This window comes from Lithobates pipiens, unplaced genomic scaffold (assembly GCF_037356315.1).
Source record: "Lithobates pipiens isolate NorthernLeopardFrog02 unplaced genomic scaffold, aLitPip1_a1.2 Scaffold_1, whole genome shotgun sequence".
NCBI lineage: Eukaryota > Metazoa > Chordata > Amphibia > Anura > Ranidae > Lithobates > Lithobates pipiens.
In genome coordinates, this window is record NW_027507685.1 from 230607942 (window position 1) to 230630587 (window position 22646).

Sequence of the window (22646 nt, forward strand, 5' to 3'; positions counted from 1 at the left end):
AGCCCTGGTCAGCTGTTGCTATACAGTTTGGGGTGGCATTAAAACTGCAGCTCAGTAGGCCATTTTTACCACCCATCTGAAAGAGACCAAAGTCACAACCATTCTACTCAAAGGTTGCTTTGAATTAACATTGCCTCAATCGTATTATACAGATAGACAATGGACTATGTAAAGATTTTCTATACCCACCTGATTTCTCTATATATACTGATTTCCCCATATGTACAACAATGAAGACTACCAAGAAGGAAACAGGAACGATGGAGAAAAGGATCCAGGTAAATGTTCTCTTTTCTGTACACGAGATATGTTCAGCATCTAGGCACAATAAATCACAAATTTAAATATGACATATACTGTTATAAAATAATATGCAGTATAATATTCATGTTCAGAATAATTTGCTCTGATTTCAAAATTAAAAACTTTTGGGCCAGTTCACACTGAAACGTGTGTCGTCCTGTGCATTCTGGTCTCCAGGCTGCCAATCACACCATAATGCAGAAAAATGACTGCAAGCACTACTTTTTCAGATCGCGCAGCACCAAATTGCAAGGCGGCTTGGTGGACGCAAATGTGCTGCATTTATGAGATTGCGTTTCGGGTTCCATTAACAATTGGCACACGTATTACAAGGGCAGCGTGTTCACATCTGGTGCAGAAAAAACGCAGAGAGAATGCACCTTTCTTGCACCATGTTCCAGTGTAGACTCTTAGGCCCCTTTCACACTGAGGCTATTTGCAGGCGCTAGTGTTAAAAATAGCCAACCATGCCAGAGGGCTTTCACACTGAAGCGGTGTGCTTGCAGGACACTGAAAAATGTCCTGCAAGCCGCATCTTTGAAGCTCTGTAGGAGCGGTGTATTTACCACTCCTAAAGCGCCCCTTCCCATTGAAAACAATGGGGCAGCGCTCCAAACCCGCCTGCAATTTCTGCAAAGTGCAGTTTTAACCATTTTTCGGCTGCTAGCGGGTGTTAAAACTGCTCCGCTAGCAGCCGAAAAGCGGAGCTAAAATGACGGTAAAGCGCCGCTAAATATAGCGTCGCTTTACTGCCAGCATGCCCAGTGTCAAAGTAGCCTTAGGCCGCGTACACACGGGCGGATTGTCTGCCCAACTAAGTTCGGCAGACAATCTGACAGACAGTCCGTTCAAAATTTGCATGAACGGACTTGACCACACACGATGAGCAGACAGTCCGCTGAAAGTGTGCGTGATGACGTGCACAGCACGTACGACGGGACTAGAAAAACGACGTCCTATACACTGCAATGCAACCTTCGGCCGTGTAAATCCGTTCTGAGCATGCGCCATACTTAGTCCGTCCAACTTGCCTACACACGAGCGGACTGTCCGCTGAAACCAAGTTTGGACGGACAAAACCAAGTTTGAACGGACTGTCTTACGGAAATTCCGTAAGACTTTGTTCGTCAGATTGTCCGCTGAAAAAGTCTGCTGAAGCCCACACACGAGCGGACTGTCCGCTGAAACACTGTTCAGCGGACTAAGTTGGGCAGACAATCCGCCCGTGTGTATGCGGCCTTAGAGTGTTTCTAGGTACCTAATAGACTGGGGGCACCTCTGGGCACACAGATTAAAATGTTGGGATGCTCCCTTGATACCATGACCACTTTGGATCAATTCTTAGACTACAGTGGCCACAGTATGTAAACAGCCCTGGCCAGCTGTTACTATACAGTTCAGGGTGGTGACCAAAATTGGGACTGAGTTTTCTGAGAAAATAGTGCAGGAGAAAGAATTGCTCATCTAAAAGTAAGCAGAAAGCTTTCACACTCATGGTGGAGTGTGGTGCCCTCTGAAGAATGATCTGCATCAGATGAAGTCCACCTCCCCAAACCCTCTCAAATTTATCTGAGTATCCACGGTGCTGGTACATAACCTGTTCATTTCTTAAAGTAGTACCCATGTGGTCTAGCCATTCCTTAAGGGATGGAGAGGAAGTGCTTTGCTTTTCTAGCAGAGGAGGATAATTTTATGTGCCTGAAACAAGACCCTGGAAGCCACTTCCTTAGTAAAGTCAGCCAGTATAGTGTCATTGAAAACTCTCAGCAGACAGCACCTAGGGCAGTGATGGCGAACCTTGGCACCCCAGATGTTTTGGAACTACATTTCCCATGATGCTCATGCACTCTGCAGCATATTGGAGCATCATGGGAAATGTAGTTCCAAAACATCTGGGGTGCCAGGATTCGCCATCACTGGCCTAGGGTCAGAAGGGATGTCTTTGGAATACTCTGTTAACTGTTGCAAGAACAGATGCCCAGTATCTGTGTAATTTGGGATATCTCCCCATGTATGAGTTTCCCATGGTGACTTCTAGCTTTTCTCACATTTACAACAGACTGCCCACCTCAGGTTTGCCATTGTGCTATCAGGATTACATAAAAGATCTGCTCTGAGGAAGGAGATAGGCAGCTTCTGTGGGAGCCCTACAACCCAACACTGGGCTGACATTCCAGCTAGGACAGGGAAAAAATACAATAAAATAACAGCACACACACCCATGCCTGAGAGGTGAGTCAGCACTATCCTAACAAGTTTCCTTGCCTGCCTGTGTCATTCAGGTAGGTCCTCATTATTTCTGCTCCGAAATAGGGATGAGCCGAACACCCCCCGGTTCGGTTCGCACCAGAACTTTCGAACGGACCCCGCGTTCGTAACGAACGTTAGAACCCCATTGAAGTCTATGGGACTCGAACGTTCGAAATGGAAAGTGCTAATTTTAACGGCTAATATGCAAGATACTGTCCTAAAAAGGGTTTGGGGACCTGACTCCTGCCTCAGGGGACATGGGTCAATGCAAAAAAAAGTTTTAAAAATGGCCGTTTTGGCGGGAGCACTGATTTTAATGACTATTAAAGTGAAAAAAAAAAGTGAAATATTCCTTTAAATATGGTGCCTGGGGGGTGTCTGTAGTATGCCTGCCTGTGAAGTGCCACGTGTTTCCCGTGTTTAGAACAGTCCCTGCACAAAATGACATTAAACGGAAATAACACCATTTAAAACTGCTTGCGGTTTTAATGCTATATCTGGTTCCTGCAATATGGTTGAAAATCATTCAGAAAAATGGCATGGGTAGCCCTCCCTGCCCATTACCAGCCTATTTGGGTCTTGTACGCATATTAAGGGGAACCCCGTACCCATATAAAAAAAAAGGAAATGCGTGTGGCTCCCAGGCCCTATATACTCAGAACAGCAGTATACAGGCGGTGCAAACAAGACAGGGACTGTGTAGGTTTGTTGTGTTAAGTTGAATCTGTTTGTAATTTTCAACTGGTACATTTTTAAAGTGTAGCTCCAGTCAAAAAAACTATTTTTAAGCTTTTTGGAAAACATAGGGAAGGGTTATCACCCCTGTATAATTTGTTTTGTCGTCCATCTTTTTTCATCTCACTTGCTGTTGTCTCCTTCCGTTTGCAAGTAGGAGATGTTTGTAAATTGGATGTTTGAAAGTAGGGGCCTGCCCTATATGCTCTGCAGAAATGGCGGAACAAGGTGTTGGTTTTGCCACAACATTGTAAGCCCTCAAAGTGACTCTTGGTGGGCGCTGGAGCGCCCTGCTGTGAACGATTATATCAAGAATTGTAATTACATGCCATTGTTGAACAGTGGTAGAAAAATTGACCTTTGGTGGTTGTGGTGCTGGTGCCACAACACTATAAGTCCTCACCGTTACTCTGGGTGGGCACAGGAAGGGGCCCTCCTGTGAAATATTATATCAAGAATTGTAATTACATGTCCCTGTTAAACAGGGGCAGAAAAATTGGGCCTTAGGCACTGGTGCCATCACACTGCAACCTCTGCCATATACGGTACTCTAGTTTTATTGCAGGAATTAGCCCTGCTGCAAAGCATTGCATCAAAAATTGTAATTAAACGCCCCTGTTAAACAGGGGCAGAAAAATTGGGCTGCTGGCATCACCCAGAACCAAAAATGTTCTTCCAACATATCAGCGGAGGAGGAAGAGGATAGACAATCAACATAACAGGACAGTCACTCAGCATCAGCATAGGCAGTCTTGAAGGGATGTGGTATTTCAAAAAAAATTATTCGGTTACATCAGCTTCAGGTGCTTGGTAGCTGTGGGTGATCCAAGACTGATTCATCTTGATGAAGGTCAGTCGATCAACTGATTCGGTGGACAGGCGCACCCTGTGATCGGTAACGAAGCCACCAGCAGCACTGAAGGTGCGTTCCGAAAGAACGCTGGATGCAGGACAGGCCAGTAGCTCAATTGCATACTGTGCAAGCTCTGGCCAGTGATCCATCCTCAAGACCCAGTAAGCCAGAGGATTTTCAGTGGGAAAGGTGTCCAAGTCTGACCTTGCCCCTAGGTATTCCTGCACCATGTAAATTAGACGCTGGCGATGGGTGCAGGAACCAATCATACCTTGGGGCTGCGGACTAAAAAATTGTCTGAAAGCATCAGTCAGACGACCACCTTCTCCACCGCTCCTTCTGACCGATGCCTCAGCAACACGTTGTCCAGGACCAGGAGTTTGTAACCTCCCAGTCTCTGGGAACGCGTTGCACAGAGCTTTCTGCAAGGCCTCCCGGAGATGTCTCATCCTCTGCTCCCTCTGCGATGGCAAGATAAGGTCGGCAACCTTACCCTTGTACCGTAGATCAAGGAGAGTGGCCAGCCAGTAATGGTCCCTCTCCTCGATCCGAAGAATACGAGGATCCTTCCGCAGGCTTTGCAGGATCAGGGAGGCCATGCAGCGTAGGTTAGCTGAGGCATTCGGTCCGGAGTCCTCTGGGTCACTAAGGACAACATGATCCGCAGCTACCTCCTCCCAGCCACGTACAAGTCCACGTGTTTCTTGGGACTGTAAATCATCCCTATAAGACTGCTGCTGATGCTGAGTGCCAGCCTCCACCTCCATGCTGACACAATCATCCTCCTCCTCCTCTTCCTCCTCCTCACCCTCTTCCTGTGTGATGGGTGGCACAGCAGGAACACTGTCTGGATAAAGGGGGGCCTTGAGAGACAAAGAAAGTCCTCCTCTTCCTGCCTCTGTTCTGCCTCAAGTGCCCTGTCCATTATTCCACGCAGCGTATGCTCCAAGAGGTGGACAAGAGGTACAGTGTCACTGATGCATGCACTGTCACTGCTCACCATCCTTGTGGCCTCCTCAAACGGTGACAGGACAGTGCATGCATCCCTGACCATGCCCCACTGGCGTGGTGAGAAAAAACCAAGCTCCCCTGACCCTGTCCTGGTGCCGTAGTCGCACAGGTACTCATTGATGGCCCTCTGCTGCGTGTGCAGCCGCTGCAGCATGGCCAATGTTGAGTTCCATCTGGTGGGCATGTCACATATAAGGCGGTTCTTGGGCAGGTTCAACTCCTTTTGGAGCTCAGCCAGCCGAGCACAGGCATTAAATGATCGGCGGAAATGCACACAGACTTTCCTGGCCTGCTTCAGGACATCCTGTAAGCCGGGGTACCTGCCCAAGAACCGCTGCACCACCAGGTTAAGGACGTGAGCTACACAGGGCACATGGGTCAGTTGTCCCTGTCGGAGGGCGAAGAGGAGGTTGGTGCCATTGTCGCAAACCACTATTCCTGGCTTAAGCTGGCGTGGCGTCAACCACCTCTCGGCCTGCCCCTGCAGAGCTGACAAAACATCTGCCCCAGTGTGGCTCCTGTCCCCCAAACAAACCAGCGCAAGCACGGCATGGCATTGTTTTGCCTGCGTACTTGCGTAGCCCCTGCAACGCCTACGGAGCACCGCTGGTTCTGAGGACAGAGCACTGGAAGAGGCCATGGAGGAAGAAGAAGAGGAGGGGGTGGAGGAGAGAGGTGTGTCACAACCAATAGTAGCATTTTGGAGGCGTGGTGGCGGAACAACCTCCAACACTACTGCACCTTGTCCTGCATCCTTCCCAGCAGCCAGAAGAGTGACCCAATGGGCCGTAAAAGACAGGTAACGTCCCTGTCCATGCCTGCTGGACCATGAGTCAGCGGTAATATGCACCTTACCGCTGACCGCCCTGTCCAGCGAGGCAAGGACATTGCCTTCCACATGCCGGTAGAGAGCTGGAATCGCCTTCCGTGAGAAAAAGTGGCGTTTGGGGACCTGCCACTGAGGAACCGCACATTGTACAAACTCACGGAAGGGGGCCGAGTCTACCAACTGAAAAGGCAGCAGTTGAAGTGCTAGCAATTTAGCCAAGCTAGCATTCAACCGCTGGGCATGTGGATGGCTGGGAGTAAACTTCTTCCGCCGGTCCAGCAGCTGGGGCAGGGACATTTGCCTGCTATAATCGGACGTGGATGTACCACTAGCAGAGTTCCCGGAAGCACTTGGCTGTGACACACCTAATTCTACACCTTCATTCCTCTCAGAGCAGGTTTCAGAGAGGACTGAAGGTCTAGTGGGGTTGGAGATGCCAGCTGATGAGGAGCAAGGAGAGGTCCGCTTTGTTCTTTGGTGTGGGTCTTTGAGGTACGCTTGCCAACGAGCTGCATGGCAGGTCAACATATGTCTGGTCAAGCATGTGGTGCCCAAGCGGCTGATGTTTTGGCCACGTGAGATACGCTTGAGACATATGTTGCAAATAGCAGCGGTGCGATCTGATGCACTTGTCTCAAAGGCGCACACCAAAGAACTTTTAGAATAACGCGCAGAGGAAGCGCTCTGCGCAGGCGGAGCTCTGCGGTGTGATTCAGTCGGTGTGCTGCCCCTAAGCTGGCCCCCGGAGGGCATCCTGCCTCGTTGGACATGTTCCTCCTCCTCCTCCTCCTCCCTCCTTCCAGGCACCCATGTGGAGTCAGTGCCCTCATCATCCCCTCCCTCTTCATCGCTGTAGCAAACCTGGCAGTATGCAGCAGCTTGTGGAACATGACTGCCAGATTGCTGTCCTTCTTGAGCACCCCCTCTCTGCGCTCACGCTACTGCCTTCCTCTAGCTGAGTGTCATCATCAGAGCCCACCAAACACTGGGCATCCTCCTGGAGCATGTACCCAACACTGTGCTCAAAGAGTTCAGGAGACTCCTCAGGAGGACGTGGTGGGTCTAGGGAAGGAGTCACTGATGATGACATTGAGAGGAGGGAAGACGATGCGTTGGCAGCTGCTTTGCTACTACCCTGAGACTGGGGTGAGAGAGGATGAGGAGGATGAAGAGGGCTTGGTCATCCACTCTACCAAGTCATTGGCATGTTGCGGTTCAACATGTCCAGCTGCAGAAAAGAAGGACAAGCATGTCCCATGGCCACGTGCTGATGACAATGCACCGCGTCCACGACCAGCACTGTTGTCTCTAGACACAGAGCCTGCTTGCCCTCTTTTATCGGCTCGCGCCTGTCTGCCTCTCCTTGCTGGCCTTCCAGACATGGTAATGGCCTGAAGGGAGTTGGGTAAAACAGTAGTTGGGTAGTTTATATTGTGCTGGAGGCACACAACACCCACTAACTCCTGCAGATGCCTTTTTTATAGAACAGCAGAGATAAAGGGGTATATACAGATGTATACTGTGCTGTGCTGGAAGCACACACAACTTCCAATAACTCCTGCAGATGGCAATTGGGCCCAAATAGAGAACAGCTATGTAGGTGGATTATAGCGGTATGTACTGGGTACAGAGCACGCAGACAGCACGCACTATCTCCTGCCACTACTGACTGCAAGCTCTATTATTAAAGATGGACCACTAGCTATATAGGTGAGGTGAATATCACGGTGTATACTGCGGTTAGGGCACGCAGACAATAACCAGAAAACAGCAGAGTTAAAGGGGTATACACAGATGTATACTGTACTGTGCTGTGCTGGAAGCACACACAACTTCCAATAACTCCTGCAGATGACAATTGGGCCCAAATAGAGAACAGCTATGTAGGTGGATTATAGCGGTATGTACTGGGTACAGAGCACGCAGACAGCACGCACTATCTCCTAACACTACTGACAGCAAGCTCTATTATTAAAGCTAGATCACTAGCTATATAGGTGAGGTGAATATAGTGGTGTATACTGCGGTCAGGGCACAGACAGTAACCACTACACAAGAGCAAGATAGGAAATCAGCCAAAAACGATTGGTGTGTAACTGTGTTGAAGGTACACAGAACACCCACTGCTTCAGATGCTAACTAACACACTACATGAGGCCGCCTCAAAGGCGGCCTTATATAGTGTGGGGCGTGCACTACACAGCCTGAGCTATGATTGGCCACAGGCAGGATGCCTGTGGCCAACCATGGCTCTCCTCGCTGCTGGCGCTGCGATTGGCCAAGCATGTGGGGGTCACAGTGCATGCTTGGCCAACCATGAGCCAGCAATGCACTGCGCCATCGCAGTGCATTGTGGGCCACACTAATTTTGCCGCGAACGGCCCAAACGTTCGGAATTCGGCGAACGCCCGAACGACCAATGTTCGAGTCGAACTTACGTTCGACTCGAACACGAAGCTCATCCCTACTCCTAAACAGTATGCTCATTTTAGCTGGTGGAGTAATGTGATATTATTCATATTGTAGGTTGGTCATTACTTACCCAGTTTCACAGTGAAAACATCCTCCAGACTGCTGTGTTCCACATGACAGGAGTAAGTGTCTCCCTCAATTGTTGGCACTTCCACACTGACTCTGATCTGATAGGTGCCATCAGGATGGGGGAGAATTGGACTCATTTCATCTGAAGGAACATGATCTGTCCCATTCCTCATCCATTTCACATCCACAGATCGGGGGTGAAACCCGTACACCAGGCAATGAAGTCTGGTCACCCCATCCGACTGACGATGACCCCACACCTTCACCTCTGGGGGTACTGAAAAACAAGAATTACTTTACATTGCAAAAAAATATGTTCCTTGTGTTTAAAGCCCAAATGTTCCTTGTGTTTAAAGCCCAAAAAAATAAAAGCATAGATAGGAAATGCTTTCAGAGTACATAATCTTTGTACATCCCTTTCATGCACTTTGTCATTATGGTCTTACGCAGAGCCGTGCGGAGGGAGAGTACGAGTCACTGTTCTTTTTTTTTTTTTTTTTTATTTATATCAGGAAATGGGTCCACACAAACCAACAGAGTACAAACTTTCCACATAGTTTACAGATAGCGAGGCAGTATCTAAAGTACAACATCACGAGTCACTGTTCTGACTAACCTGTGTACCTCAATTTTCTGCTTGAGCTACTGAGCTCTATAAACATGCTTTTTACAACAGGTGGTAAGGTGAAAAATGGGAAAATATGGGGGCACTCCTGCCTTTCTGTCAGATAATGCATCACTTTGCCCAGAAAATTGTTGCAATTACAAATGTTTAGGCATTTTCATGTAGATTTTGTTTGTTTGTATTGGTATAACACAAAAAAGTGGAGAAACAAAAAGCCAAATCTAACACATTCCACGCAAAACTCCAGAAATGGACTAGACAAAATTATTGCCACCTTCTCAAAATTGTATGAAATAATTACATTCCAAGTTTTTGATGCTCCTGTAATTTATAATCATACTTACCTGTATCAATTAACAGGTGCTGACATTATAGAAATCACACCGGCAACCAGTTAAAATGGTTAAAAACGTACTCAACCTTTTTGTTCTGTGTCTCTGTGTGCCACACAGAGCATGGGGATGAGAAAGAGCAGCAAACAATTGTCTGAGGATTTGAGAACAAAATTTGTGGACAATCTCGAGGTTAAAAGTCCATCTCCAGAGATCTTAATATTCCTTTGTCCACTGTGCACAACATTGTCAAGAAGTTTACAGCCCATGGCACTGTAGCTAATCTCCCTGGACATGGACGAAACAGAAAAATTAATTAAGGAGATTGCCAAAACTTTCCTGAGGAAGCCAAAATCCTTTTGGGAGAATGTGCTGTGGACAGAAGAAACAAAATTTCAGCTTTTTGGTAAAGCCCATCATTTTACTGTTTTCAGAAAAAGAAATTGGGCCTTTACAGTCAGACATGGTGGAGGTTCACTGATGTTTTCGGGTTGCTTTGCTGCTTCAGGAACTGGATCTCTTGACCATGTTCATGGCATTATGAAATATGAAGACTACCAAAGAATTCTGGGGTGCAATGTAAGGCCCAGTGTCAGAAAGTTGGGTATTCTTCAGATAACAAGGGTCTTACAGCGGGACAATGACCCAAAGCACACGTCAAGAAGCACTCAGAAATGTTGAAGACAAAGCACTGGAGAGTACTAAACTGGCCAGCAATGAGTCCAGATCTAAATCCCATAGAGCACCTGTGGAGAGGTCTCAAAATAGCAGTTGGGTATCAAGTCACCTGAGGCCAGGTGACAGATGCACACCGGTGGTGTCAGAAGTGCACCACTAAGATAGTGGACCTTTCAGCTAACTGCTGCGGATGGAGCTCTGGGTGGTTCAGGAAAGCAGAGCCACTGCTTATTATTTTTTTTTACCCATGAAAATGGAGTTACCCTTTAAAGTGGTTGTAAAGGCAGAAGGTTTTTTTTTTTTTTTTTTTTTTTTACCTTAATGCATTCTATGCATTAAGGTAAAAACTTTCTGTGTGCATCTCTCCCCTCCAGCCCACCTTATACTGGGAGCTAGAGCATGAGATTCCCCAGCGTGTGGAGTCTAAAAGCTAGCAGGTTTTCCTCAGGGCCTCTGATGTTGAGGATGGCCTTCGCTGCAACTGACTCCAGGGCGCGACCCCCAGGGTCTCCCAGCTCACGTTAGGCTACTGGTAGATAGAGTGGAAACAGCTGTCCAGGACAACAAGGAATAGTCAGGAGGATAAGCCAAGGGTCAGGGTATCGAGCAGAGAGGAGAACACACCAAGGGTTGGGGTATCAAGCAGACAGGGATAATCAAAGAACAAGCCATGGTTGGTAAATGGAATCAGACGTGGAGCATACAGCAGGAACCACACAGGAAGCCTAACACACCAATATTTAACAGCAAGGCTTGGCTTGCAGTGCACATGTTAATATGGTGTTTCCTATTAGAGGCTGGGGTAGAGCCATGCTTCAGGGAAGATTACTTAAGCACACAGGTGAACAGCGATTGGTCCCTAAGCTGAACACAACAGAGAGGTAAGCAGACAGACATGAACATCACTGCAGATTCATGACATTGGGAGAAGGAACCCTTCCAATCTGAGAGACTGGAGCAGTTGGCGAAAGAAGAGTGGTCCAAAATTCCAGTAGAGAGGTGTAAGAAACTCACTGATGGTTACAGGAAGTGACTGATTTCAGTTTTTTTTTTTTTTTTTTTTCAAGGGGTGTGCTACCAAATATTAAATGAAGGGTTCCAATAATTTTGTTCAGTCCATTTTTGGAGTTTTGGCTTGTTGTTTCTCTGCTTTTTTGGGTCATACCAATATAAACAAGAAATTAACAAGAGAACGCATAAACATTTATAATTGTAACAATTTTTTGGGCGAAGTGGTGCATTATCTGACAGAATTGTAGGGCTGCCGATATTTTTGGCCACGACTGTATTCATCTACAAGAGGGATAAAAAAGAAAAAATATGTACAAAAGCATTATACATTCCCTCCAACTCACAATGGCGGTATTTGTCTATAAAGAAACACAAAAAAACATATGTGTGTCTAATAAGTAAAACATATTTTCTGTAATGTTTCAGAACACAGATAGTTGCCCACCTGCAATATGTGCGTGTTGAGAAAGAATTTCTTATTACCATTTTTTGGAAAGTCATCGGTTTTGACGTCTAGATAAGCCTGCATCCACTGAACACACGCCGTGTCTTTATAATCGAATTGTCTTCTGACGCTGTTCGGTCTTCTGTTCCATTCCTTGACAAAAGTTGCTGCCTCGCTCACCGACGCCATAAACTTCCTCTTCTCGTTGTCCAAAAAGATAAAATCTCTTCCATGAGCACCAAACTCTTCTTCCCCACCCGTAGAATTATCCTCGTAAATCCAGCAACCGAATTTCACTTGATAGACATATAGATCTGTATAATCTGAAGAGAAAATATGAATTTTTTTTTTTTTCATAAACCGAGAAGTATATGAGAAAAGTAGAGGTGCATACCAGTAATAATACAGTATTTTTTTTAAAGAAGCTATCAGAGGATCATTGATATGAGAAGGAAAGGGGGAAAACGTCGGATTAGACATTACTGGTTTGATAGCAAGGGGACAATAGTGAGAAGGTATAATCCCTACAGAGTAGAGCTAAGGAAGCTGACTTGTTGTCATCAGGGCTGGACTGGGACAAAAATTTGGCCCTAGACTTCATCCAGACCGGCCCACTTTAATTTTGCAAACACGCAAAAAACAGTATATAAACTGTACGCAATTGTGCAAAAAAGCCCCTAGAGAGCCCCCCTTACATCAGGGTGCCCAGAGAGCCCCTCCTTACATCAGGGTCCCCAGAGAGCCTCCCCTTACATCAGGGTCCCCACACGTTTGTGTGGATAGTAGGCGCCCTTCTGGGCATGAATCAAAGTATTAGCAGTTTGGATCAGAAATATGGAATATCTGAATGAATGACCATCTGAACAGACACCTGGTTGAAAGGCTTTTGGTGCAGCTGATTGCAAAAGACCCTGGAGTGGATTCAGCATAACAGAGGTGGTGAGACTTGGATGTTATAAAAACAAGTGGTGAAAGATCCTACACACATTTATTGGACTTTTGATCGACTAAAATCGTTTGTGGAGAAAGATTGCATCCAAGTATTCAGCTTGTTTGATGAACTGCCTGAGAATCTCATATATATATATATACTGACACAGCAAATCAGAGTGAAATCCCCAGGTTATGGTAAGCCAGTGTGTCTGAGAACCATTCATTTTTGGTGCAAGGCATTTTTTATGGAATTGCTGGATATATGGAACTTTAAAACAGTCACAGTATTATAGGAAAGTCTGACATGTGTGACAAATAGTGCACTTTAAATACGACTGAGTTTGAATATAATCAATTCACTGCCACTGATTGTTACATTTTCAGTATTGACTGTCATTTATGCCGCTGCTTGCAAAAGGCTAAAAGTGAAGGTGAAGGCTTCAACATGTCAGTTTCAGGTTTGCTAAACTCGGCTGCAAGTGATTAAAAAGGAGACTCAGAGCTATAATAATTGACTGAACTAACTGAGAGATCTTCATGAGACTTTTATAATCACAAGCCAGTGATTTTCCTATTTCTATTAAAGAGAATTGCAATGTAGATTTAATGGAGGTACTAGTGAGAGATCAGGACTGGTGATTGCTCATAATTATTTCCATCTCCAATTACTGCTACCTTGATGACTGTACATGTGCAGATTTCTGAGAGATTTTTATCTCATGCTTCCTAATAGAAGCGTAATATTGGAACCGTTGAATATATGGAACTTTCAGTCACAGTATCATAGGAAAGCCGGACATGTGTGATAAATAGTGCACTTTAAATACAACAGGAGTTTCAATTCACTGCCATTGATTGTTACATTTTCAGTATTGTCTGTCATTTATGCCACTGCTTACAAAAGGATGAAAGTGAAGGCTTCAGGTTTGCTACACTTTTGCTATAAGTGATTAAGTAGAAGGAGACTCAGAGTTATAATAAATTGATTGAACTAACTGAGAGATCTTCATGAGACTGTTATAATCACGAACCTGAGATATCCCTATTTTCAACCAAAGAGAATTGCTATGTAGGTTAAATGGAGGTACTAATGAGAAATTAGGACCGTTGTCTGGTCATAATTATCCCCATTTCCAAACACTGCTACTTTGATGACCATACATGTGCAGATTTCCGAGAGATTTTTATCTCATGCTTCTAAATAGAAGCGTATTATTGGTACAATTTGATCATACTCGGTATATCTCCACATGTATGGCCATAGGAGGCGCCTCTATCTGTTTTATTGTTGTATGTATGAGCATGTTTGTCTGGTTTTGATTGTTGAAAGTCAGGGTGTATGAACTGTGCAGATAAGGATGATCTTTGGGTCATCTTTGGTTAATGTTGTGTAAACATCTAGGATCGATTGATGCAATTCAATCAAGGTTTATTGTTTTATGTATAGAAAGAAATAAAAAATATTTTTGATATTAAATCAAATGTCCTATGTGTTCACTGAAACCTAAGGTAGCTACTTTTCTTTTCTCCTGGTATTGGTACGCAAGTTAAAAGCGGGACACAACAGCAGGGGAAAAGTTTCTTTTCTTTCTTTTTTTTTCTCCCCATATAGCCTTCCCCTTAGATCAGGGTCCCCAGAGAGCCCCTCTTACATCAGAGTCCCCAGAGATCACCCGCCTTACATCAGGGTCCCTAGAGAGCCAATCCCTTACATCCGTGTCCCCGCAGAGCCCCCCTTACATCCGGGTCCACAGAGAGCCTCTCTCTTACATCAGGTTCCCCAGAGAGCCTCCGGCTTACATCAGGGTCCCCAGAGAGCCCCTCCTTACATCAGGGTCACCAAAAAGAGGGCAGGTAGTGGGCTTGGGACCCTGTGGTTGGGGACTCCTGGACTGACTCGGGGCTATAGCCCCAAAAGTTCCCCCCAGCAATGCCACTGGCTGTCACTGAAACCGGCCCACTGAGCCATCGGCCCACCGGGAAACTCCCTATAGTCCCTATGGCCAGTACATGCCTGGTTGTCATAGACAAAACAGAAAGTGAGAGGAAATCCTTCCAAAATGAAGGAATCTCAGGGTATCACCAGAACTAGTTTCCCCATTGGAAGACCTTGTGCCATCGTGCCTTTTTTTGGGTCATTACCATTGTGTTGGTGTCAACCCAAAATTTGTGATTTTCTTTTATTTCACTCCAGGTAATAATGAGTGGGTCTCCCTAGCGGGGACACAGACAGTAAAAAGAACTTGCAGGGGTTCCAATTCCTCTCCACTTTATCCAACGTAATAAAAAAAGGTTTTCTGTTAGTTATACTTTAACCACTTTAGCCCCGGAAGAATTTACCCCCTTCCTGACTAGAGCACTTTTTGCGATTCGGCACTGCGTTGTTTTAACTGACAATTGTGCGATCGTGCGACGTTGTACCCAAACAAAATTGATGTCCTTTGTATTTATTTGATTTGATCGCCTCTGCAGAGTTTATTTTTTGCGCTATAAACAAAAAAAAAGTGACAAATTAAAAAAAGCATTTTTTAAATTTTTGCTATAATAAATATCCCCAAAAATATATAAAAAATCATATTTTTCCTCAGTTTAGAACAATATGTATTCTTCTACATATTTTTGGTAAAAAAAAAATCACAATAAGCGAATATTGATTGGTTTGCGCAAAAGTTATAGCGTCAACAAAATAGGGGATAGATTTATAGCATTTTTATTATTATTTTTTTACTAGTAATGGTGGCGATCTGTGATTTTTTTATCATGACTGCGACATTATGGCGGACACATCAGACAATTTTGACACATTTTTGGAACCATTGGCATTAATACAGCGATCAGTAATGTAAAAGTGTCACTGGCAGTGAAGGGGGCACTAGGGGGCAGGGAAGGGGTAACTGACTGTTCCCTGGGAGGTGATTCTAACTGAAGGGGGATGGACTAACTAGAGGAAGTGACAGATCCTGGTTCCTAGCTAATAGGAACACACGATCTGTTACTCCTGTCAGAACAGAGAAGTGTGTGTTTACACACACTCGTCCCTGTTGTGTCTCCTGGTCACAATCACTCATGGCCGGCGTTCATCGCGACCGTCGGCCACGAGCATTGGCACCCCCGCTATCTGGACCCCGCAAGATCACGTACAGTAATGTGGTTTCCCGCAGGGGAGCCAACCTGCTGCAGTAAAACTGCGGCGACTGGCCCAGAAGCGGTTAAGAAAGAATACACATGACAATATTTGCTTTGCCCTGGAGTCCAGTTTTAAATGCCATGCTTGGGGGATGCCTTAACCCGGGGGTCAGCAACCCATCGATCATGATCTACCCATATATTGCAAGCATGTGACCAGTAGATTGCAACCCCATAGTTGCCAACCATGGAACCTGGAGAGGAGGGGCAGCAGAGGGGCATTTAGCCGATGCACTGTATTTTACTCCCTGCAGCAACTGGATGTTGAAAATGCCTGCTTCTTCTCCTCCTCCGTCTGCTGGCATTCAGCTGCTGCAAGTAGGAAAATACAGACCACCGGTTCCACTAAATACTGCCCTTCCTCTCCAGGTCCTTCCTTGTGCTGCCTGGCCCCCGTGTGCCCCCCCCCACCCAGCACTACTGGGTTCCCCTCCTCACCTCTCCCATCAGCTACTGCAGGGGATGTTTAAGGAGAGCAGGGAAGGGTCCAGTAAACATGTCATTTACTATCCCCTTCCATTTCTGAATGAACACAGTCAGTGAAAACTACTGATCGCGGACTTTGTTCAATCACAGCTGAAGCATAGTAAACTGTGGAGTTGATCTACTAAAACCAAGAGTGCGAAATCTGGTGTAGCTCTGCACAGAAACGAATCGGCTTCCATTTTTTTTTTTTTTGTCAAAACTTAATTGAACAAGCTGAAGTTAGAAGCTGATCGCTTTTACAGGACTCCAAAGGCGTCGTCCCTTCACTGGCATCCACAGAGGGTCCTGGGCTCTCCCGTTCCTCCGGTAAACATTAGTAACTAAAAAAAAAAAGTAAGGGATCGGGGAACATCCATTGCCCTATCCCCCTGCAAATAATCGACATGACAGCTGTCATTCTTCAGCTACTGTAGCCAGGGATGCAGCTAATCAAGCATTATCTTTGCTTGATTAACTGCAGTGGAGGGCAGGGGAGACATTGGGAAGCTTATTAACCCTTTTGTAAAAGCAATGAAATGATATAGATCTATATTAAAATATTGTAATAAAAAAAATTTTTTTTTTTTAAAAGCACCTCTCTCACCCCTGTACACACCCCATTGCAAATGCGCAGCGCAAGGCATGCACATGTATATAAACATAATTTGCCACACGTGAACTATTGCCACAAACATTGGAGTGAGAGCAATACTTCTAGTACTATAATTAATGGTTAATGATAAAGTGATAACCTATAAAGGCTTTTAAAGTATTTCCTAATATGAATAGGTTCCCCCCCCTGCTGAGTGCCCCCATAGCAAGCCTCTTGTTATGGGGGCTCTTGAGCGTGCTCGCTCCTGAGTCACGGTCCTGTGACTAGATATTGTCCATTCACACACAGAGCGTGGCTAAGCCCCACCACTGCTCTCTCCTCATCGGCTCACTGTGTGTGATTGACAGAAGAAGGAGCTAATGATTCCTACTACTGTGTGAGCCAATGAGGGCAGAGAGATGTGGGACTCGTGCACATTGCTGGATCGAGAGGGGGCTGGGGGGGAGAGATGCACGCAGAAAGTTTTTACCTTCATGCATAGAATGCATGAAGGTAAAAAAAAACTTCTGCAAAAAGGAAAACACCACGCTACTATAATACAACTAGCAGCTAACACTCAAACAAAGTTACAAAAAATGTGAAACAAAAAAGTGTAGCACTAAACAAGTGAGTAGAAACACACTAAATACAATTAGTATGCCCCTGTTGATGACCGCTTGTGTCGAAACGCGTCGGACAGCATTACTTGCACCCTACATTGCTTTTTTATTTTTTCGGTCTTTTTTATTCCGCTTGAGTTTCCATCCGAAATTAGAGCCTGGATATACCTGGCCCTGGAAATATTACTGCCCTCCATTGTGGGAAACATCAGTTGGCAACAGCTTGGACCACCCACCTCCACCTGTGACTGAGGACGTCTCTGGGAGGATCAGAAGTTGGGACCTACTCCATGAGGAATTGGAGCGCAGTCCCTGTGGGACGATACACCTTGTAGAACCACTGTCAAACGGCAGGTGGGTCCAACATTTCTAATAAGGGTGTCCACCTTATTTCTATTAAGTGCGGTGTCTTCAGATATCACCACAGACAAGCAGATTTCTGTTGTTGATTTTTCTGCCATCCCAACTCAAGGTTTCCAAGAGAAAATTGGCTGACTTTGCCTTAAATAATATATGAAGATTTTTGCACAGACTGATATATTGAATATTACTCAATTCTTATTATTTTTGATTCATATCACATCATTGTATTTTGCTTATATAGAAGTTGTATGTATAGTCCTCTAAGGATAATAGAGCACATATAGTGTTGTTTTCACTAATTTAACAGCAAGTGTGTAGCTCCTCTGTGGTTTAACACAGGTGGTTCACATTTGCTTATAAATTGTATTTAGTGTGTTTCTATTCACTTGTTTAGCGCTACACTTTTTTGTTTAAAAAAAAAAAAAACCTTCTGCCTTTACAACCACTTTAAAGGGTAACTCCACTTTCGTGGGGAAAATAATAAATAATATAGTGTATATAATTGCAACACAAGTCAAATTGTAATTGAATGTTATTAAAAATGACCTTTCCTTTTCAATCTGCAGCTGTAATTTTCTGAAAATGCAATATGGCTACCTGGAGGTATTCTGTACACAGAATGTGTACAGAAAGCCCCTCAGAAACAACATTTCCTGCTTATGTGATTGGCTCACCAATTTTCCCTGCACTAAGATACAAGTTGGACATTGGGAATCCCCTGCAACAAAAAATTCATTTTTGGTGAGATACTCTCCTAATAGGAAATCACATCTAAAGGGATGCAGGCCCAGCAGTTTCTCTTATTAGAGCTCTACACCTCCATAGCTGATTGATAATTATGAAACCACTCCCATTAGACTCACTTTCCCACATGGATACAGACAAACACACATGGATTTCTTCAGAATAACAAACGGAAGGAATCTGCAACAAAGTTTGTTAAAATCCTTACAATGAACATAGATCACACAGAGGGGAATGTTTTTTTTTCTCAACAAGAGTGGAGTTACACTTTAAGTGCTCTTATGTCTGACTGTAAGACCTGTCATCCCAGATTCAACAGCAGGTGGCACCGCAGAGGGTTTTTCAAGCAAAAGCTGCAACATCCTCCCGAGCGGATTCAATTGGGACACTAAAGCTAGTTATGCACTAGTAGACTTTAAAAATAGAATTTGTACAGAAATTTGCACACAAATTCTCAGTGCATTCAACAACTTGACAAAAGTAGTTCAAAATATTGCTTTTAACATTTCATTTTGGAACAATTGGACCCCACTCCCTCAAATATTCTAGTCACTTAGGCTGAAAATGGATATTGATTTGACCCCACTAATGACTAGAAAATCAAAAAAATCTTTTAAAATGAAAAACTTTCATTGAAATTCTGCTAATGTATAGCCAGCTAACTCGTGAGCTTAGGCTCCTTCAAGGGTTTTTGGAGCACTTTTTTACGTGGGCTTGCACGCCCATTTTTCAGGCATTTTCAGGCTAGAACATTTTTTATTTAGCCAATGAGAAGCTAGTTATTAGGAGAAGAAGATGCAAGAAAATGGGCAAGAAGCACACATGGGCATTTTATAGGCACTCCCATTGAAGTCTATAGGGACCAAAATGTGACTTTGTCCCAAAGAAGCTCATGTACTGTTCCAAGTTCTTATTGATAAGCTACAAGCGACAACACTCAGATGTGAATGGACACCATAGAATAAAATAATTCTCCTTTTGGGTTCTCAAATTTTCTAGAAAAGTGCTTTAAATCACTCAGGAATGAACTGAGCACTACAGAATTTGACCAGTCTAAACGTTTGCTTGCATATCTGTCTAATATATAGAGAATAAATCAAATCAGAAGCCCAGTCAGCTATGGCTCATGAATTGTATAATCTTCTACAGACTGGAAAAATCACCATGCCTATATTCTGTTGAAACTAAAGAATATGTCAACTCAACATTGCATGCAATGCCAAGCTGCTGCTAACAAAGCAAACAGAATATTGGCATGCATTAAAAAAAAGGTATTAACTCCAGGGATAAAGCGATAATTCTCCCGCTCTACAAGACTCTGATCCGGCCGCACCTGGAGTATTCTGTCCAGTTCTGGGCACCAGTTGTTAGGAGGATGTACTGGAAATGGAGCTAGTACAAAGAAGGGCAACTGAGCTAATAAAGTGTCTGGAGGATATTGGTTATGAGGAAAGGGTGCGAGCACTGAACTTATTCTCTATGGAGAAGAGACGTTTGAGAGGGGATATGATTTCAATTTATAAATGCCATACTGGTGACCCCACAATAGGGATAAAACTTTTTTGCAGAAGGGAGTTTAACAAGACTCGTGGCCAATCATTAAAATTAGAAGAAAAGAGGTTTAACCTTAAACTGTGTAGAGGGTTCTTTACTGTAAGAGTGGCAAGGATGTGGAATTCCCTTCCACAGGCGGTGGTCTCAGCTTTTAAAAAAAACTATTAGATAAGCACCTGAACAATGGCAACATACAGGGATATACAATGTAATACTGATTTCTAAGCACACACATAGGTTGGACTTGTGTCTTTTTTCAACCTCACCTACTATGTAACTATGTAACATTTCATATTCCTGATATGTGCCTGCTGTACCATGTACTTGTATCCTGTGCTCTTTTTATTGCTTTCTTTGTGTGAAATCTCTGGTGTTCCTGCCAGTCCCTCTGCTTTCATATAAAAAACTGACCACATTAGGCGTGAGAGCACAGAGTGGTCAGTTCTCTAGCTGTGCTGAGAACTCTGCCTGCACTCTTCCAATGATCAAAAAAAAGGGGGGAAATGTATTTATAATGTTTTTTTCTATCTATACACAAATGTTTTGCCTTTCATTTCTATTTTAAACTGAATGGCTTGTTTTACAAGGTGAGGGTTCACATATACTTAAAGAGGAAGTAAACCCTGATGGGTTTACTTCCTCTTTGATACCCTGCAAAGGCATCGCATAGTAGTCCATTATGTGTCACTTACCTGACACAGGAGCCAGCGAAGTCACTGCTGTCCCCTTGTGTACGCAGCCTCGCTGTTATTCGTCGGAGCCGCGATTACGTCCCTCCCGCGCATGCGCATGGGAGCGACCACTCGCGGCATATCACCGTTAACTGCGCCTGCACGCCCGCTGTCTACGGTCCGCTGTGTAGGTTTAGGAGATATTTCTTGGACCTACAGGTAAGCCTTAATCTAGGCTTACCTGTAGGTCAAAGTGGTTTGTAAGGGTTTACAACCACTTTAAGCAGAAATTTCATCCCTGGTAGCCCTAATTGTCGGGTACAAACGTTGGGTTTGTTAGCAAAACAAATCAACTATAAATTCTGGCCAAAATTGTGTAGTTTTGCTTACTTTGCGAGGGGCTCAGACGCTGTATTGTATGCTGATGCCTCCGTTCATAGTGCTTTGCAATTTCTTCCAGATCTTCCCAGTGTCTAGGATCAACTTTCCCCAGCCAGTTAGCAAGATGTTGCAGTTTTTGGTCACTGTTGATGTATTTTAAAATTGGGACATCATCTAGAAAGGCAATTATTTGGGTTTGTGGTGGGGTTGACCTTTTTGGTGACCAGACGGTTGTAAAGCAGTAGTTCAGTCTATGACTGTCTGTGGAGGGAAAAACAAGAGAAAAATACATTTAAAATGAAGTACAGAAAGCATGGCTCTAGGAGGTCATCAGCATCAAGGTATCACAGACAGCCAGGGCACGCAAAGAACAAAAACATCCCCATCACTTACTAAAGGAGTAAGATTAGGAAAAACGGGGCCACACAACTTCCCTCAGGACACCTGGCCTACCTGAATGTGAGAAGAAAAGCCTGTCTCCTCCGAATCTCCAGAGATCCAACATGCCCTTTGCTGGGTCAGAACTAAAGCTCTCCATTAGCTAGGTGGGGGCATTTCTTATTGGAGAGCTCCAGCTAAGACTCATACCATCACAGGACAGCTGGACACCTGTCCCCCAACTTCCTCCTGGTACTCTCCAGTGAGCCTCTCAAGACCCAATTGATCTCCAGGACTATGTTTTGTGACTAGGCACCCCTAGCTGAAGCTTCAGCTGGGACCTCAATGTCTTCTGACGACACCTCCAGAAATGCTGCCCCAGGGGCAGAGCCCCTGCACAAGGGATCTACTCCAGCAGTACTGGACCTAGGAACTCCGCTGCTTCTGTCTCAGGCCCCAGACCATTTATGGGCTCTCCTACCACCTACTGGGCACACCTCCCCAGGGATTGGCTGCATTCCCCTAAATATTCAGGCTGTTTACTCTGTTCTTCCTCTCACTGTAATTCTAGAATCCTCTAGAATACAGGAGGAAGCAATCAGAGCAGCATCCTGTGAGACGGCCTGAATAATCAACCCCACTTCACTGATTATAGAGGAGCTAACTAAATTAACCTAACAATCCACACTACTCCAAGGAGCATGCTACAACAGCTTTGTTTCAATGCACCTGAAAGGTATTTAACTAATTTAAACAGAAAATGTAGCTGGGCTTTCAAAACTAATCATAACTACAACCCTCCCAATAACTCTATCAGCTGGGTTACTTGTGAAAGCATGTCCAACCCATTTCCAGAATGCAAAACCCATGTGTCCGGAAAATACTTTTGACACAAAGCCAGCAAACCAGTGTCAGTAAACACCAATGCAAAAAAGTATCCGCATTTACAAGAGCACAGCATGCCCATGTCCAGTTATTCACTTGAATGGCAGGCCATACAGTATATGGCATCTGAGGGTCACTTGCTGTGGGAAAGAACCGGTAAATATATGCTAGGGATATAAAATGCATGTAAATCGTTCTTTGCATGAACCCCAATACTAATCTTTCCCTGTAACTCTATCACACCAATCACACTATAAACGG

General features: G+C 44.6%; 1 protein-coding gene across 2 annotated transcripts in view; it reads right to left on the bottom strand.

Annotated features, from left to right (window-relative positions):
• Window positions 1-22646, bottom strand: part of LOC143984299 (major histocompatibility complex class I-related gene protein-like) — a 65011-nt gene that overhangs the window by 5676 nt on the left and 36689 nt on the right. For both annotated transcript variants that reach the window (XM_077484555.1, XM_077484550.1), the window contains exons 2-5: window positions 21132-21383; window positions 11652-11936; window positions 8524-8799; window positions 190-318 (exon numbers count right to left, since the gene is read on the bottom strand). In XM_077484555.1, coding sequence (XP_077340681.1) covers window positions 190-318; window positions 8524-8799; window positions 11652-11936; window positions 21132-21383 — 942 coding nt within the window. The remainder of the gene's footprint in view (window positions 1-189; window positions 319-8523; window positions 8800-11651; window positions 11937-21131; window positions 21384-22646) is intronic.